The sequence below is a fragment of the Myxocyprinus asiaticus genome, chromosome 29 (assembly GCF_019703515.2).
Source record: "Myxocyprinus asiaticus isolate MX2 ecotype Aquarium Trade chromosome 29, UBuf_Myxa_2, whole genome shotgun sequence".
NCBI classification, from domain to species: Eukaryota; Metazoa; Chordata; class Actinopteri; order Cypriniformes; family Catostomidae; genus Myxocyprinus; species Myxocyprinus asiaticus.
Genome location: NC_059372.1, coordinates 27,820,595 through 27,836,676, shown reverse-complemented (window position 1 = coordinate 27,836,676; position 16,082 = coordinate 27,820,595). Strand labels below are relative to the sequence as shown.

At 39.5% G+C, this 16,082-nt stretch overlaps 1 protein-coding gene across 4 annotated transcripts in view; it reads right to left on the bottom strand.

Annotated features, from left to right (window-relative positions):
• LOC127419937 (SLIT-ROBO Rho GTPase-activating protein 3-like) overlaps positions 1-16,082 on the bottom strand; it is a 60,800-nt gene that overhangs the window by 8,346 nt on the left and 36,372 nt on the right. For 3 of the 4 annotated variants that reach the window (XM_051661767.1, XM_051661766.1, XM_051661765.1), the window contains 7 exons: positions 9,910-9,937; positions 9,377-9,473; positions 3,382-3,442; positions 3,190-3,267; positions 2,481-2,609; positions 2,067-2,172; positions 1,732-1,962 (listed from right to left, as the gene is read on the bottom strand). In XM_051661767.1, coding sequence (XP_051517727.1) covers positions 1,732-1,962; positions 2,067-2,172; positions 2,481-2,609; positions 3,190-3,267; positions 3,382-3,442; positions 9,377-9,473; positions 9,910-9,937 — 730 coding nt within the window. Of the gene's footprint in view, positions 1-1,731; positions 1,963-2,066; positions 2,173-2,480; positions 2,610-3,189; positions 3,268-3,381; positions 3,443-3,645; positions 3,674-9,376; positions 9,474-9,909; positions 9,938-16,082 lie in introns of all 4 variants that reach the window. The other variant, XM_051661768.1, reaches the window with a different exon arrangement.

The window sequence follows — 16,082 nt, the reverse complement described above, 5'->3', positions numbered from 1 at the left end:
GTCTGCACTATTCTACTCCAATTTGTAGTATGCAGCGCGAGTATACAGTAGGTCCTCAACGAAAATGATACTCTATATCGTATGCAGAACTGCCACGGTAAAACTTTAAAGGTGCTATATGTTAGATTGACAACAAGCATTTGAAATGGATACTGCAGTCCAAATTCAAAATATTGGAGAGTTGTCTGCCCCGCCCCAGACTCGAAACTCATGCGGGTTGCCAGAATGTTGACACGCAAATTAGCCAACTCAGCATCCGTTTTAAAGGATTTCTGGGCTTTAAGCTGTCTCCATCTTCCAAAGGCATCTCCAATATTTATCCTTGTTTTACTACGCCTCTTGTCATGGTGGTTTTTAGACGGATGGCGAGGCTTTTCAGGTCGGGTGGAATCTGTTATCTCTGATCCAGTTCGTTTGCTGGCTTCCATGGCTGCAGCATGCAGTGTTGTTTGCCTGTAAACTTGTTCAAATCTGGCAACCCGGCGGTGTCAAAATACTATTGGTGAATGGGCAGTGGGCGGGATCACACAGGCCAAAACATAATCAGAAATTACAGCCTGGAATGGAAACTTCAAAGTAGAATATACTGGCTGTAGCATTGTTATCGGAGAAGCCAGTATTTCAACTTGCATGTTTCCTAATTCTCTAATGACTTATTATGGTCATTTTATGATTTAGTACAGTAAAAATACTACATATAGCACCTTTAAATTCTTAATTCTTAAATTAATTTGATTTGTTAGCCCTAATGAAAAAACAACAACAATGCATTTCATTAACGGCGCTAACCCATGTTATAACTGACCTGGCTAATCTGAAGTGGAAGATATAATTAATAATTTTAATAATTAATAATTATATTTATTTATCACACATTATACATTTGCACATATACAGTGAAATTCTTTTTTTCACATATCCCAGCTAAGCTGGGATCAGAGTGCAGGGTCAGCCATGATACGGCACCCCTGGAGCAGATAGGGTCAAGGGCCTTGCTCAAGGACCCAACAGTGGCATCTTGGTGGTGCTGGGGCTTGAACCCCCGACCTTCTGATCAGTAACCCAGAGCCTTAACTGCTGAGCCACCACTGCCCCTATTTTTTTTTTTGTTTTCTTTTGATAATTTAATAATTATATTTATTTAATATTTAATTATTAATACTGTGTGGTTCAGTTGAAACCCCGCTTATAAGCGTAATGAAATATATATATGTGCTTCTATTGTTCTTATTATATGTGCCTTTAAAGTTATAGAGGATGATGTGGAGTAGTAAAAAAGCCCAAATTCTTTGAAAATACATGTGGACTAATAGCCTAAGGGCTGAGCGACTGGCTCTCTTGCCTACTGCAGGTTACTGTCGCAAGTTCGAAACTCGCTTTTCTTATCATATTATTTGTTTGTCTGTTTGGATACATGTGGAAATTAAAATACATCCAGCAGATTCACAAAAAGCCATTTTGCGCTGTAGCTGGTACTGACATTAGTGTGTCCCTCAAGATCATTGTTGATCATTTGTTCTTATTATACTTGATATAATTTATACATGGTATTTAATCTTATATTTGTCACCACGATTGTGTTTTTTAAAGGTAAAATCATTGGCGATACAGTCGCATAGTGCGGCAGCGTTCATGATTATATGATAACGTTTATGATTCAACTTAATTACATTATATAGTACAATAGCTTGAGTGTAGTTCACAAGAGTATGTTTCGGGCCTTAAACTCACCAGTATTCTTGCTCGAGAGTCATGCATTTCTCATAGATGGGGCCTGGGAGTTCAGACGGCCCAGGGAAAATGTTCTCATGATGAAGGATCATTGTCTTGACAAGGTCATTGATCTGAGGTGCCAAGGTCACTTCATCACCACCCATCTCCACCCCTCTGAGCAGACTGGGGCCGAAGCACACGGCCAGATTATACGGCTGCATCATGTTCTCATCACTATACTGAGAGACACTGCACAGATACACACAAAAGAAGTTAAGGGTCTTATAACTGCATACTGTAATCAGGTTTGGAATGATTACGAGAGACTTTAAGGTAAAGAAAGCAGGACTCACTGATGAAGGAAGGCGAACAGATAGCGCATCACTATGACAACGGGTCTAGGGAAGGATGAGGCCAATGACTTTATTTGCGCTATTCTCTCTGTCATATTCTCAATCTCTAAAAAAGACACAGGATACAAAAGGGTAATAGAATGTAGTAAACGCACCTGAATTGAGACCTTTTAAAACAGCAACTTCAGTGAATAAAAGATTCTAGTAGCAACTGATAACAGCATAGACTATATAATAGCATAGATATAGTGGCCCAAAAAAATATTAGGACACTTGCATGCTTTGATATTTTATCCAGTTTAATGACATACATACAACTGTGTGTTAGTAAAGGCCATATATGCACATACGTGCACTGCACACATACACAAACAATTACACAGAAGCAGAAAGAATAAATAAAAGGCTTCTTACGGACACACTCCATGAGCTGGCTGAAGCTCTCCTCAGGGAACAGGGGTTTCTCTAGACCTCTAAAATAAAGCTTCAGAACCCCTGCCACTGAATCAATGTCACTCTCACTGTCGGTCAGCGGGTCTTCTCCTGAGAAACATAAAAAAATGAGATCAAAATGAGTGACAAACAGTAACAGACTGAAAAGACTGAAAAGGCATTTTACACTTAAAAATTATGATAAAAACAAAATTAATATAAGATATATATATATATATATATATATATATATATATATATATATATATATTTATCTTATATTAATTTTTATACTTAATATATCTTATATGTATTTAATAATATTAAATATATAATTTAAATATTCATGAAACATGAATGGAATAATATTTATGTTGAAAAATTTATAACTGTAATATTTTATAATTATAATAATATTTGTGGTCATGATTGTCATTTTGTTGATCATTATGTTGATTATCACATGAATTGATACAAGGACGTTGTGGTATATTGATACAACTGTGTTCATTAATTTACAGGGATAGTTCACCCAAAAATGAAAGTTCTCCCATCATTTACTCTCCCTCATTCCATACCAGATGTGTATGACTTTCTTTCTTCTGCTGAACATCTAGGATGGCATTAAGGTGAGTAAATGATGAGAGAATTTTCATTTTTAGGTGAACTATCCTTTTAAATACTGTATTACCTCTTTCAAAGGCATTCCTGATATGATTGACCTCAGTCTGTGACCCAGGCACTCTGAAAATACCTTCATGATGCAGACCTTAAAAAAAAAAAAAAAAAAAAAAAAACCATTCATTTTCATATCTGGATACTCAGACTTTCGCATTAATACTGCCAACTTTAATAGGCATTGTTTTGATATGAACAGTTTTACCGTGCAGATTGATGAAGCGAATGCAGCTCTCCACCACTAGGGGGATCTGTTGTCCAGAGCTCTGAAAGTGAGAGAGAATGGAGGGGAATTGACAAAATGATTATGCTCTGAATATTTGGAAAGGAGTTGAGATATTTAGGAATCATGAAGGGAAATAAAAATACTTATGAAGTATAAGTAACACTGTGCATAGAGAAACAGTGCAGAATACATTTTTGCACACAGATGCACACAGATGCATGCATGATGGGGAAAGAGCAGTACCTGGGTCCTCGACATCTGCCTCCTCCTTCTACAGTCACAGCCAGCCAAGCAGACAGAGAGAGCCAGAGAGACAGAAGGGAAGTAAAAAGGAGGAGTAGATTGTGTAGCATGACCAGAAGGAGTGTAACACATGGAAAACAGGGAGAGAATGACACAAAAGCAAATGAAAGCAAATGCAAAAGCAGTCAGAAAGAGGAAGTATTGAAGAGATTAGGGAGAGAGGGAAAGACAAAAGCAGAGAACAAGGAGTTTAAATGAAAAGCAATACGTCAGGACAACGTCCCTGTTTTAATTTAGATTTAGCTAGACAAAACTAATGTGCCTTAAAGACCCCATGAATTCACTTGACATTTGAAGTTTCTTTCCTGTGTAGATTTATCTCTTATTGAAACAGGAAGTTATTTGCGTCTCTGAAACCTAAAATGACAAACGGGACACCCTTCAGTCTCGTGGAGATCACAGATAAGACCGCAAGTATCTAGTGCGCCATTTGTCGTTTAAAAGAGCATTTGATTGGATAAAAATCTCTGTGGTGCAAGATGAGTCATCAATAATTTTGGTCTGTTTTCCCAAAAGAGAAAGGCTGTACATTTTAAATGCATATCTGCTTAATGTTAATATTGTCAGCTTGCTTAGCCAGACCTCTGACTGAAATGGCAAATGATCTGTGGCTAATGCTGTGTTCCATTCAAAGTCTGATGTGGGATATTCTGACTTGACATTTCCAATCTCCAACCAAATAGGCATTCCACTGACATATAAACAAACACAACTGCAGCGCTCCCAATAGCTAAGCAGGTGTGCGATTGTTACCAGATATGTCTCCTAGCAACCAAATTGATAAATGATGCTGCAATTCTAGCATTTGTTGTACAGGTGTATGATTATCAAAAGAGTATAATTGTTTTGATCACCAGTCTCTGCAAATGTTTGCTAAATGGTTTTTATTATCATGTAATGTGGGATTTTTGGCTCATTGATGGATATTACTTCATAAAAGTGAATGTTTAACTCTATAAATCTCCTTGGGTGCTGACATATTTGTGTGACGTCATGCAGCGAAATTTCCGCATTAGTTTCCAAACTGGAATTCTGACTTCAAGACGCATTCCATTGCATTTTTCCTGGTTGGAAGTTGGAATTTCCGAGTTTCCAAATTGAATGGAACACACTACGACAGGAAGAGCTGTTTAACTGATAAGAAAGAGATCAATCAGAGTCGTTTTTTTCATTATGTGTCAATTTTGATGTCATGGGGCCTTTAGGTGTCAGAAACAACACATGTTAGCATCGCTAGGTTCTAACCATATTCCTTGGCCTAAATCTGATTTCCATCCACTTAAAAATGTCAGTTTTACAGTCATGGGGCTGCTGCACCCATTGATCAAGCATTCAAGACAAAAAAAAAAAAAAAAACTGTTGTTGGCAAAGCAGTTATGTGGCCCTGACTGCATTATCCAATTATTAGCGGTGTAACGAGTGCACATCTCATAGATTTACTGTCCACTTAAGATGAAGAGATACACCAGCCGTTGCTAATGCAGGGTGTAGTTAGACACTCCACCACATTAGAATAACAATGTGAGAGTGGAAGGGAGCAAGCGTAGTACCAATCACCTTTATTTTATGGAAGAAATATGCAATGGAAGTGAATGTTGACTAAAGTTGTCAGTCCCTAACGTTCAGCAAGACATCTCCTTTTGTGTTCCACAGAGGAAAGAAAGTCATAGGGGTTTGGAACAACATGAGGAATTATTCATTTCACCAACAGCAAGACTCTCACTGTCAACCAGCTTCCATAGATCATTCTGGTTAACCTGCTTAACCAGCTATGTATTGCTGCTGAACATGTCTGTGCTAGTCTACCAGCCAGAACATCCCATGATAACACACCTGCGTAACCCAGATGTCTACATGATTTGTATTTATCTGGAAGATTTTTTATTTTTTTATTTTATTTTTTAGCATTTGCTCATCCATAATTCATCTGTAAAACAGCCCCTGCCTGAAATTACAAGAACAATCAACTAATGCCTTGGAGACATTTACAGTATGATGAGGTAAATGTAGGTAAGAATGTAGGTAAATCTGATGTTTTAAAGATGTTTTTCAGATGTTTGTATATAATTAGAATGCAATTCTTTCCAAATGAATTGCTCAGATGTCTTGGGGATGTTTGTGTGCTTATAAGGAGAACTAGCCAGCTCAAATCAACCCTGCAGAAAAAACAGTATGTTTAAATCAGCCTAAGGTGGTTTGATGGTCTTTCAGCCTGGCAAAGCTGGTATTCAGCTGATCTAGCTGTGGTCTCCCTGCCTGACCAGCAGACAAGTACTTCAAACCTCTCTAAATCCATCCAAACAGACCAGCCTGTCCAGACTGGTGGCTAGCTAAAACCAGCACACCACCAGCAGGGAACCTGAATCTGCTGATCTAAGCTGGTCTTTTCTTCAATGCAGACCGCAGGTCTCCTAAGAACATTGCTGTTAAGCTAACAACATTAGTGCAGTTCAGAGCAAGGCAGATTAGACAACACAGACAGCAAGAGTGACACCTCTGTGCAGAACATAGCGGTTGTGTACAGTAGATATCATGAGCGCTATGCAAAAATTTAAAGTGCGATGTCTGGAGTTCCCCAGTGCTATCAGAGGGCCACATCTTTAAACAACTCTTTATAAGAATTTGCAGAACACTATGTCAGCAGAGCAAATAAACATTTCTGAAAAGGAGTACATAATGCTACTGTTAGCATATTAGCTTAAACAGAAGTAGGTGAGTAGCTCAAATATTGGCAGTGGTTAAGATGAAGCCCAGGATGCAGTGTTTTAATAGCCCATTACATGCAAGAGACATTCAGAATGAGAGCAAAGATCATCATACTGATGGAGAAGGTTGAAATGATGACAGTTGTATTTAGAGACTTCTGTAAAGGAGCACAGCGGATAAAGCTGGTCAGTTATGAAAGATCTCCACTTATTATAGACAGAAATATCACATGCACACCTAAACTACATGGCCAAATGTGCACCGATCAGCTACAACATTAAAACCACCTGCCTAATATTGTGTAGCTCCCCCTCGTGCCGTCAAAACAGCCCCAAACCGCATCTCAGAATAGCATTCTGAGATGATATTCTTCTCACCACAATTGTACAGAGCGGCTCTCTGAGTTACCGTAGACTTTGTCAATTCGAACCAGTCTTGTCAGTCTCTGTTGACCTCTCTTCAACAAGGCATTTCCGTCCACAGAACTGCCGCTCACTGGATGTTTTTTGTTTTTCACACTGTAGAGCCGAGGAGGTCGGGGCCGGGTTGGAATGACGCATGCCCAGTCCCCAATCAGCCTGATGGGGCGCGCAAGGGATAAAGGCGGCCGGGGACGACAGTTCGAGAGAGAGAGAATTACAGGCAGCTGTACTGTGTGTGTGTTTACGGTTGTGTGTTTTTGTTTAAGTTGTTCATTAAATTATTATTTAAGTTGTCAAGCCGGTTCTCGCCTCCTCCTTTCCCTAGAACCCCCTTACACACACCATTCGGAGTAAATCCTAGAGACTGTTCTGTGTGAAAATCCCAGGAGATCAGCAGTTACAGAAATACTCAAACCAGCCCGTCTGGTACCAACAATCATCCTTGCGATTATCTAATCAGCCAATCATGTGGCAGCAGTGCAGTGCATAAAATCATGCAGATACGGGTCAGGAGCTTCAGTTAATGTTCACATCAACCATCAGAATGGGGGAAATATTTAATCTCAGTGATTTGGACTGTGGCATGATTGTAGGTGCCAGATGGGCTGGTTTGAGTATTTCTGTAACTGCTAATCTCCTGGGATTTTCACACACAACAGTCTCTAGCATTTACTCCGAATGGTGCCAAAAACAAAAAACATCCAGTGAGCGGCAGTTCTGTGGACGGAAATACCTTGTTAATGAAAGAGGTCAACAGAGAATGGCCAGACTGGTTCGAACTGACAAAGTCTACGGTAACTCAGATAACCCCTCTGTACAATTGTGGTGAGAAAAATAGCATCTTAGAATGCTATTCTGAGATGTGGGTTGGTGCTATTTTGGCAGCACGAGGGGGACCTACACAATATTAGGCAGGTGGTTTTAATGTTGTGGCTGATTGATGAATGTGGACATCCAAACCCCATATGTGCTTGTTAAACATTTTCAAAACAAAAACTTTTAATTTTAAATCCATTGGCATTAATAGGGAATTTGTCCTCCCTTTTCTGCTACAACAGTTTCCACTCTTCTGGGAAGGCCACTTGATGGCCTACCACCTAGGTGTTGGAACATGGTCACTTTTCCCCTAAATGCTGGAACATGGCTATTATTAAAGGAATATTCAGTGTTCAATACAAGTTAAGCTTAATTAACAGCATTTGTGGCATAATGTTGGTTACCACAAAAAAATTATTGACTCGTCCCTCCTTTTCTTTAATAAAAGCAAAAATCTGGGTTTCAGTGAGGCACAAAGGAAGTGAATGGGGCCAATCCATAAACGTTAAAATACTCACGGTTTCAAAAGTATAGCCACAAGACATAAACAATATATGTTAACATGATTTTAATGTGATAAAATTGCTTACTAACCTTTTCTGTGTAAAGTTCTGGCCAATTTAACAACTTTTTATTGAACCCGGAATATTCCTTTAAGACACAAGAGCATCAGTGAAGCATTTTGCTGGTGGCTTTCTGTGCCATGGTTTCATGTTGAATGTCACTGAGATCTTTGGTACGCCCCATTCTACTGAAAATGTTTGTGTAAGGAGAAAGTGTGGCTGGATGCTTGATTTTATACATCTGTTAGTAATGGGTGTAGCTGAAAAAGCTAAACCCTGAAATTAGAATGTAGTGCCCACATACTTTTGGCAATATAGTGTATATGCATGCCTGTACCCCAACCCCCCCCACACACACAGGTGAGCACACATTTTTGTTGGCAAGCACATGGATTATTAAGCTGCACAAACTGTGAGCACGTCTGTCTAAAGCTATTTGATAAGCTGCCGTGTCACTTTATGGAAATAATGTAGCATGTCATTTCAAATAAGATTCAGCAATCGTGCAAACCGTGCCATGTTCTCAAACCACACTCATTAAGGGAAGCACAATGTCAATGAAGTGATCACATTATCTCCCTACTGTATGCATTCTCATTATCTAACATTCCTTTGAATAAATTTACAGGCCAATGGTCAGACAGATGTTTCACAAATAATCTTTAACAAACCATTTAAAAGGCCACATCAATAAACCAGATGCATTTTTACAAGACATATACAACAGCAATAATCAGACAAAGTGGTGGCCATGCTTAAAGCCATGTCAGAACGATTCAAATGCAACAGCACTAGAAATTACATTAAACAACAAGTGACCGGTTACAGATGACATCACAGAAGCACAATAAGAATGTAGCACCAGTGTTATAGAAGGTAAGGATGGATTATGGGCCAGGCCAATGGGGCCAGTGCCAGGGTCCTCAAATTGAAAGAAACACAGAAACACTACAGATGAAAAAGTATGAAAAAAAAAAAAAACAATTCTGTCCTGTCAACAGCTGTTGCTTAGTCCCTAACATTTTGTAACTAGGATATCTTATAATTGTAGGACCATAATCCGTCCTTGATGGAAGGTATGGAGTAAAGTTAGAGGAACACAGCAAGAACATTACAGAAATCTATCTGTAACAAATCAGAGGGCTGTCAGCCAAAGAGCTATACCTGGATGAAGGAGAGCATGTCTCCAGAGAAGAGTTTGTGGTTGTACTGGGAGCAGGGCCTGGCTTTCCGCACACGCACTGCTCTACCAGGCTGCATTCTGGGAAATATATACACGGGCACTCCACTGTGACACTATGGCATCAGTGAACTCATGCAAACATGCTAACATATCAGTACTCACAAAATAGACACACTCACAAAACCATAAACATTCTCTTTGGCATGCACACATTTTTGGGCAATACACAACAACACAAAAAAGGCTGAAGTTTAAACTGATGTATTTTAGCCTTGTTATGAATTTGAACACTTTGTGAATTTGACTGTGTTTTGTTCATTCACTCAAGTCATTTAAACTGATCATTAAATTCTGCCTGTTTTTCAATTGATCTGCCTTTAATTCTGCTGAACACACAAAGGCCGTCAGCCAGGAAACACGAGCAGATGTTTGCTGGATTGTGGTCTGTGTTGTCAGCACATGACTGTATGAACAGCACATAGTCACAGAGAGACAGATGGGATGGGAGACGTACCTGGAGGGATCACTGTCAATAGACTCAGCTGCAGGAGAGAAATAGAGGGAAAATGGGGAGAGGATATTACAGAATTGGCTATCACAGTTACTCTCTCACTTCATCTCTGTTACATGCATTTCACCCTTACAAAAATTTGGCATGGTAACCATAGTTTTTGTTAATAAAAAAATAAAATAAGCATAGTTACTACAGTTATTAAAAGAATAGTTTATGCAAAAATGAAAATTCTGTCATAATGAAGTCACTCTCATCCTGTTCCAAACCAGTATGACTTTCTTTGTTATGCGGAACACAAAAAGAGATATTTAAGAGTTTTAATGAAAATCCCGGTCCATCTAGTCAATACAACGGCAGTTATCAATGGCAATAGTGATTCATTTTAATGGGGCAGTCACACAAGACTATAGCCCTATAGAGCTGTTCAGCCGTGATGTCAATTTGTCGGTGAACCTGGAAGTCTAATTTGCCATGGATTCCCTGGATTTTTCTATGGATTTTTATAATGGAGTTTTTGAAGTTATGAGCAAATGTCAATTTTGAAGCCGACATGTGTTTTTAAAATATTATGGAATTCAAAACTGTTTCAAAATTCACGTTTGAGGTATGACTGTGAGTAATTTATGTTATAGAACAAAACGTCCATGTATCGTCAAGTAATGTTTACTACAGGCCTTATTTTACACATAAGTTCAAAAACCCCATTCTAAAAACCCACAGGAAAATCCAGAGAGAACCCATGGGCGAATTAGACTTCCAGGTTTTTGGACTACAACATCAAGAGCTCTATTCAGACGTGATTCGTTTTATATGGGGATGTGGGGTAATGTAATAATTATGAGAGCTTCTCAGTAATTTTAGTCCCGTGCGAATCACTCGTGTCAGTAATTTTTACAGAGTTTTTGTGGATTGCGCGTTCCCGTGTGGGTAAAAAATACAGCATGTTTTACCTACAATAAAAAATTTTAATTAACATTTTTTTACTGATTCCTATATTAAACACAGAAAAACAAAACATATATACACAGAATCAATATTTAACCTCCACTATTACGCCTCCCCCTCCCAATCCCCAACCCCACTCTGGCCCTCAACAACATTCCAGTGGTCATACATGATTATAGACACACGCACAAAAAATAAAATAAAAATAATAATAATAACAATCACACATATTAACAACTACACCTCTCGCTCAACTGCCTCTCCCCGAGAGCCCTCCAAAAACGCAAGTGTGGCAGCGGGGGCGTGGTCAAGCATCTCTCCGGAGAGAGAGAAAGAGGTAAGGGCGCTTACACCTGAGCTAAATTATGTCTAACACCTGTCTCTAATTTCAGTGAGCACGGGGAGAGCGGCATAAATAGAGCCACACCGCAAGTAGAAGACAGAGAGAGAGAGCCTGGGCACCACAGACCCGAATAAGAAGCAAAGAGTTTTTATTACAAATGATGAGAGTTTATTTTGTGAAGCGGTGTGTGATTATAGATTAACTTACTGAATAACGCAAAGACTCTGAGACTGCAATTCTGCTGCAGAGAGAAAATAGATCCTTACCTGAACCAGGAAAGCTGCTTCTCGCCTCCTCCTTACAGCAAGATATCTGCCCCATTTCCCCACAAACGAGTCCAATTTCCCCAGTCTTCTAGATGACCCTTCTTCAAAAGCCACCACCCTCCCCTTCTCCGGGCACCACTCTTGAAATGGGGGCGCTCCAGCCGACCTCCATCCCCTTAAATCTATCTGTCTGGCGATCATGACACTGGTTAGGACCCAAATCTTTATGTGTCTATTCTCTACATCGATGACCACCCCATCGCCCAAAAGACAGAGTCTGGGGCAAAATGAAACCTGAGTGCCCAATACGTCACACACAAAACTGAACCTTCAACCAAAATTCTTGGATCTTAACACACCACCAAAAGACATGGGTTTTGTCTCCATCCTCTGATTGGCATCGCCAGAAGGTAGGTGTGGCTTTAAGACCAAGCCTATACAATCTAGAGGGGGTCCAATAAAATCGATGTAAAATCTTGAATTGCATAAGGTCTCTAGATGCAGACTTGACATTTTTTAGAATCTTAGCCCACACTCCCTCTTCCAATACCAAGTTTAAATCTTTCTCTCAAAATCTCTTGATAGAAGTTAAAGCTCTGTTCCCTAGACTCTGAATTAACAGGGAGTAATACACTGATGCCTCATGACCTTTTCCAAAAGCAGTAATCACCACTCCCAGAGTGTCTGCCGCTTTAAGGGGGTGTATGCTACTCCCAAAAATAGTACAGAGCAGGTGGCGCAGCTGTAAATACCTAAAAAACTGAGATCTGGGAATCCAAAAATGTTCAAAGGATCTCAACACTCCGCTCTCATAAAGGTCACCGAGGGTAGTAACCCCCCTCACAATCCACTCTGATCAGCAGAAAGGGGACTTATTAATACCTAATTTTGGGTTCACCCATATGCTTGAGGCAACATTTAAATAAATGTCCAAATTAAACACTCGTGCTTTGGATTTTTTGGTGAATGAGGCATACTGTATGATCCGGCCCCTAAGAACCGCTTTAAGTGCCTCCCAAGCCATGCCCACAGAGGACACTGAGGACCAGTTGGTCTCCATATAAACATTGATTTCAGCCTTTAACATTTGTTGGAATTCAGGATTTTGCAAAAGGGATACATTAAAGTGCCAACTATATGATTTCCTTTTCTCCATATGTGGCAACACCTCTAAACTCAGGGCGTGATCTGAGACTAAATAGTTTCCAATTGAGCAATCAACAACAGATGAAATGAGGGATTTGGATATAAAAAAAAATCTATTCTAGAATAAATCTTATGGACTGATGAAAAAAATTGTAAAGTCCCTACCAGATGGGTTCAAAAGTCTCCAAATATCTGTAAGACCAAAGTTTTTACGTATCCTGTTAAGTGTCAGTGTTGCCCTAGGGGGCTTACACACTTTTGCTTCACTATGATCAAGGACTGAATCCATCAAAAGATTAAAGTCTCCTCCCAATATTATATCATGAGGGGTGTCCGCGACTTGCAACATCCCTTTAAGATCTATAAAAAAGCCCTGATCATCAACGTTAGGTGCGTAAATATTAGCCAAAATAAGACTTTGCCCCTGAATTTCTGCTAAAACAACAAAGACTCTTCCTAATTTATCTTTAATCAGTTTGAGATATTTGAATTGTAGATGCTTTCTGATCAGTGTAATGACTCCCCTGCTCTTACTTGAGCCAGCACTAAAGAAAACATGTCCACCCCATATCTTCCCAAATTTTTCAGCTTCCTGCAGGGAAAGATGCGTTTCTTGAAGAAACACTATATTATATTTCTTACGTTTAAGAAGAGAAATAACCTTCCTTCTTTTCATGGGGTGCCCCAACCCATTCACATTCCACATGGAGAGGGACAATCCACTCAAATTAACATATGACATTTTGACATATTAGAAAAAAATATATTGTGTGTCAAAAATAAAAATTATAAAGACCACATTCCAACATTAGTGCAACAATCAAACCCCAAACTTCCCCCCGAACCAAACAAACAGAAAAAAAGAAACACGTGCGCATTAACCCAGCGCACGACAGCGGCAACTGGCATCCATCCCTCTAAACTCAAACAGTCCATGTATGCCTACGGGAGCCCCCACGACAACTTTGCCATCAAATTGCTCTGAGACAGAATTACACAACAGAAGATCTATAAAGCAAACTCCAGCCAAAAGGCAGAATAAACACAAAGAACATGTAAATTCATCCACATAACTGTCCCGAAGGTGTTTTCCTCCACAAAACAAACTCTGGCCGCTAGTGAAACCAGCACAAAAAAAAAAAAAAGCAGTTAATTTTCCTCGGACAGTCAAATGAATGTTCAGTGAGCCGGCCCATTCGGCTGTTAAATGAGTGCAACAAATGACCCAATCACTCCAATGTCTTGCAAGAAATACTCCACAAAACAAACTCCAACCATTAGGCGGAACCAGCACAAAAAGAAACAAAAGGCGCTCAGTTTCCTCGGACGGTCAAGTGAATATTCAGTGAGTCGGTCCACTTGGCTGCAACGTGAGTACCACAAAATAACTTACTCAGTCCATTGACTTTATGAAGGACATCGCTTGTTGGGGCCATCCTTAGCATCTATTCTCAATTTGTCCGGGAACATCAGTGCAAAAGCGACCTTCCGTTGATGCAAGAGTTTCTTGCATTCCTTAAAACGATCACGTTTCTCTCTTGTCGAATTCGCAAAGTCTGGGAACAATAAAATGCTGTGGTTCTTCCAAGAAAGCCTTCCTTTACTCCTCGCCTCGTGTAACACGAGATCTTTATTGGATGATCTCAGAAATTTGGCCAGAATTGATCGGGCCTGTCTCCCTCAATTGATCACCGAGCCGGAACCCTGTGAGCTCACCCGATTTCCATCTTATGGCCTGTTATGTCAAGCAGACTCGGAAGGAGCCCGTCCAGGAATTTCACCATATCCCAACCTTCTTTGGCCTCAGGAATTTCAACAATCCAGACGTTATTCCGCTGACTACGATTTTCCATATCCTCCAACTTTTCACAGATGTGCTCCAAATCCACCTTGGTCGCTAGCAGATTAGCAGCTAATTCCCTCTCTGATTACTCCAGATAATCGATCCGTTTCTCGACATCCCCCACTCTTGTAACCACCTCAGTGAATTTTATCTCCATGGCAGTGATCAATCGATATATTACAGCAAGATCCTCCAAGTCAGCAACGACCTTCGTCAGCATTGCTGACAAGTTCAACAATTCACGCCGAATTTCCCTCAGTTCTCCAGCCAAATCTGCTCCCTGGTCCGGGGCCTTGTCAGGGGCATCAACTTGAGCACATAAGAGTCTTTTAATGTCTCCAGAGCCTGAGGATTTTGAATTATTTGATATATTGTCTTCCTAGAACAGTTAAGGATCAGGGTGTATCGAATCTCACCGGTTTATGACATAAAACGTATTAAAACCAGCAAAGTGCGCAGAGCTTGCCGTTCACACATCCTAACCTTGCATGGCGTCCTGAAAACCCGCTCCCGTGCAAATTGACATGTTGGTAAAAAGCCCATAAATCTGCACTTTCCAGCCCTCGAGCCCTTTAAATATTGCTGTTTCTTAAGTTCTCCAAGTGTCTGAAGTGGATGTTGGTCAAGAAAAAATGCCAGAAAATGTAAGACGTGGTTCACAACTTCAGATAACGCTGGCTGTTGCGTTTGGACTGATGCATGTTCTTCACAAGTTTTTTATGCTGTCGAGTGTTTATTTACCCATATAAAAGAAAAAGAAATGAGCAGTTTTTTGGGTTTGGAAAATTAGAAGGAATAGCACTTAATTTTTTTTTAAGAGCAGAGTGAGTGCAGGAAATTGCGTTGAACTCTGCATTTCGGAACATATACTCCGGAGGGACAAATAAAACTACATAATGTGAAGTGATTGTCCATATTTTTAATATAAGAGTGAAATATAAGATTACGGGGTTGTTAATGTCACCAGTTCTGCTGTATTTAGCCAGATATTCCAAATCAATTTCTTCTAATAATCGCACATACAGTTTAAGCTCATGTTTAATATTTCCTGCATAATTAATCAGCACAGTTTACATTTTCTAATAGGTCAGTTGCACATGACAGCAGTGTGTAAATTATGTAGAAACACCTATATCTGCTATTTTTACAGACATAGCTTATCCCTTGTGAATCGACAGTAAATATTACAGACGTCTGCAGTAATAATTACTTTAAATACATATGTCAGAAAAACTAATCCCATCCAAATAGCTTATGAGCAAGTAAAATGATTTCAGACAGAGCAATGGAGAGGATGTGTCATGCACAGGGCTTCTAGTTTTTATTAAATAATAAATAACAAATAATATTCTTTTCAAAATGTTCAAATATACCGTCTGCTCACTTTCCTGCAACAATAAAAACATGCTGCTTTGAAATACGCAATATTTGTTTTGAGCGAGGTCAGTGTGTGATGTTTTGATCATCTTTTGGTGACACGAAAATGACTTTCGAGTATGAATTCCAAGTAACATGGACTACCTTTTTGATACTTCTGGGTGCTAAAGTGAGTCACTATCAACTGCCATTATATTAAGACGATGGACGGGGTCATTAATTAAAACATTCATTAAATCTCCTTCTGTTTTCT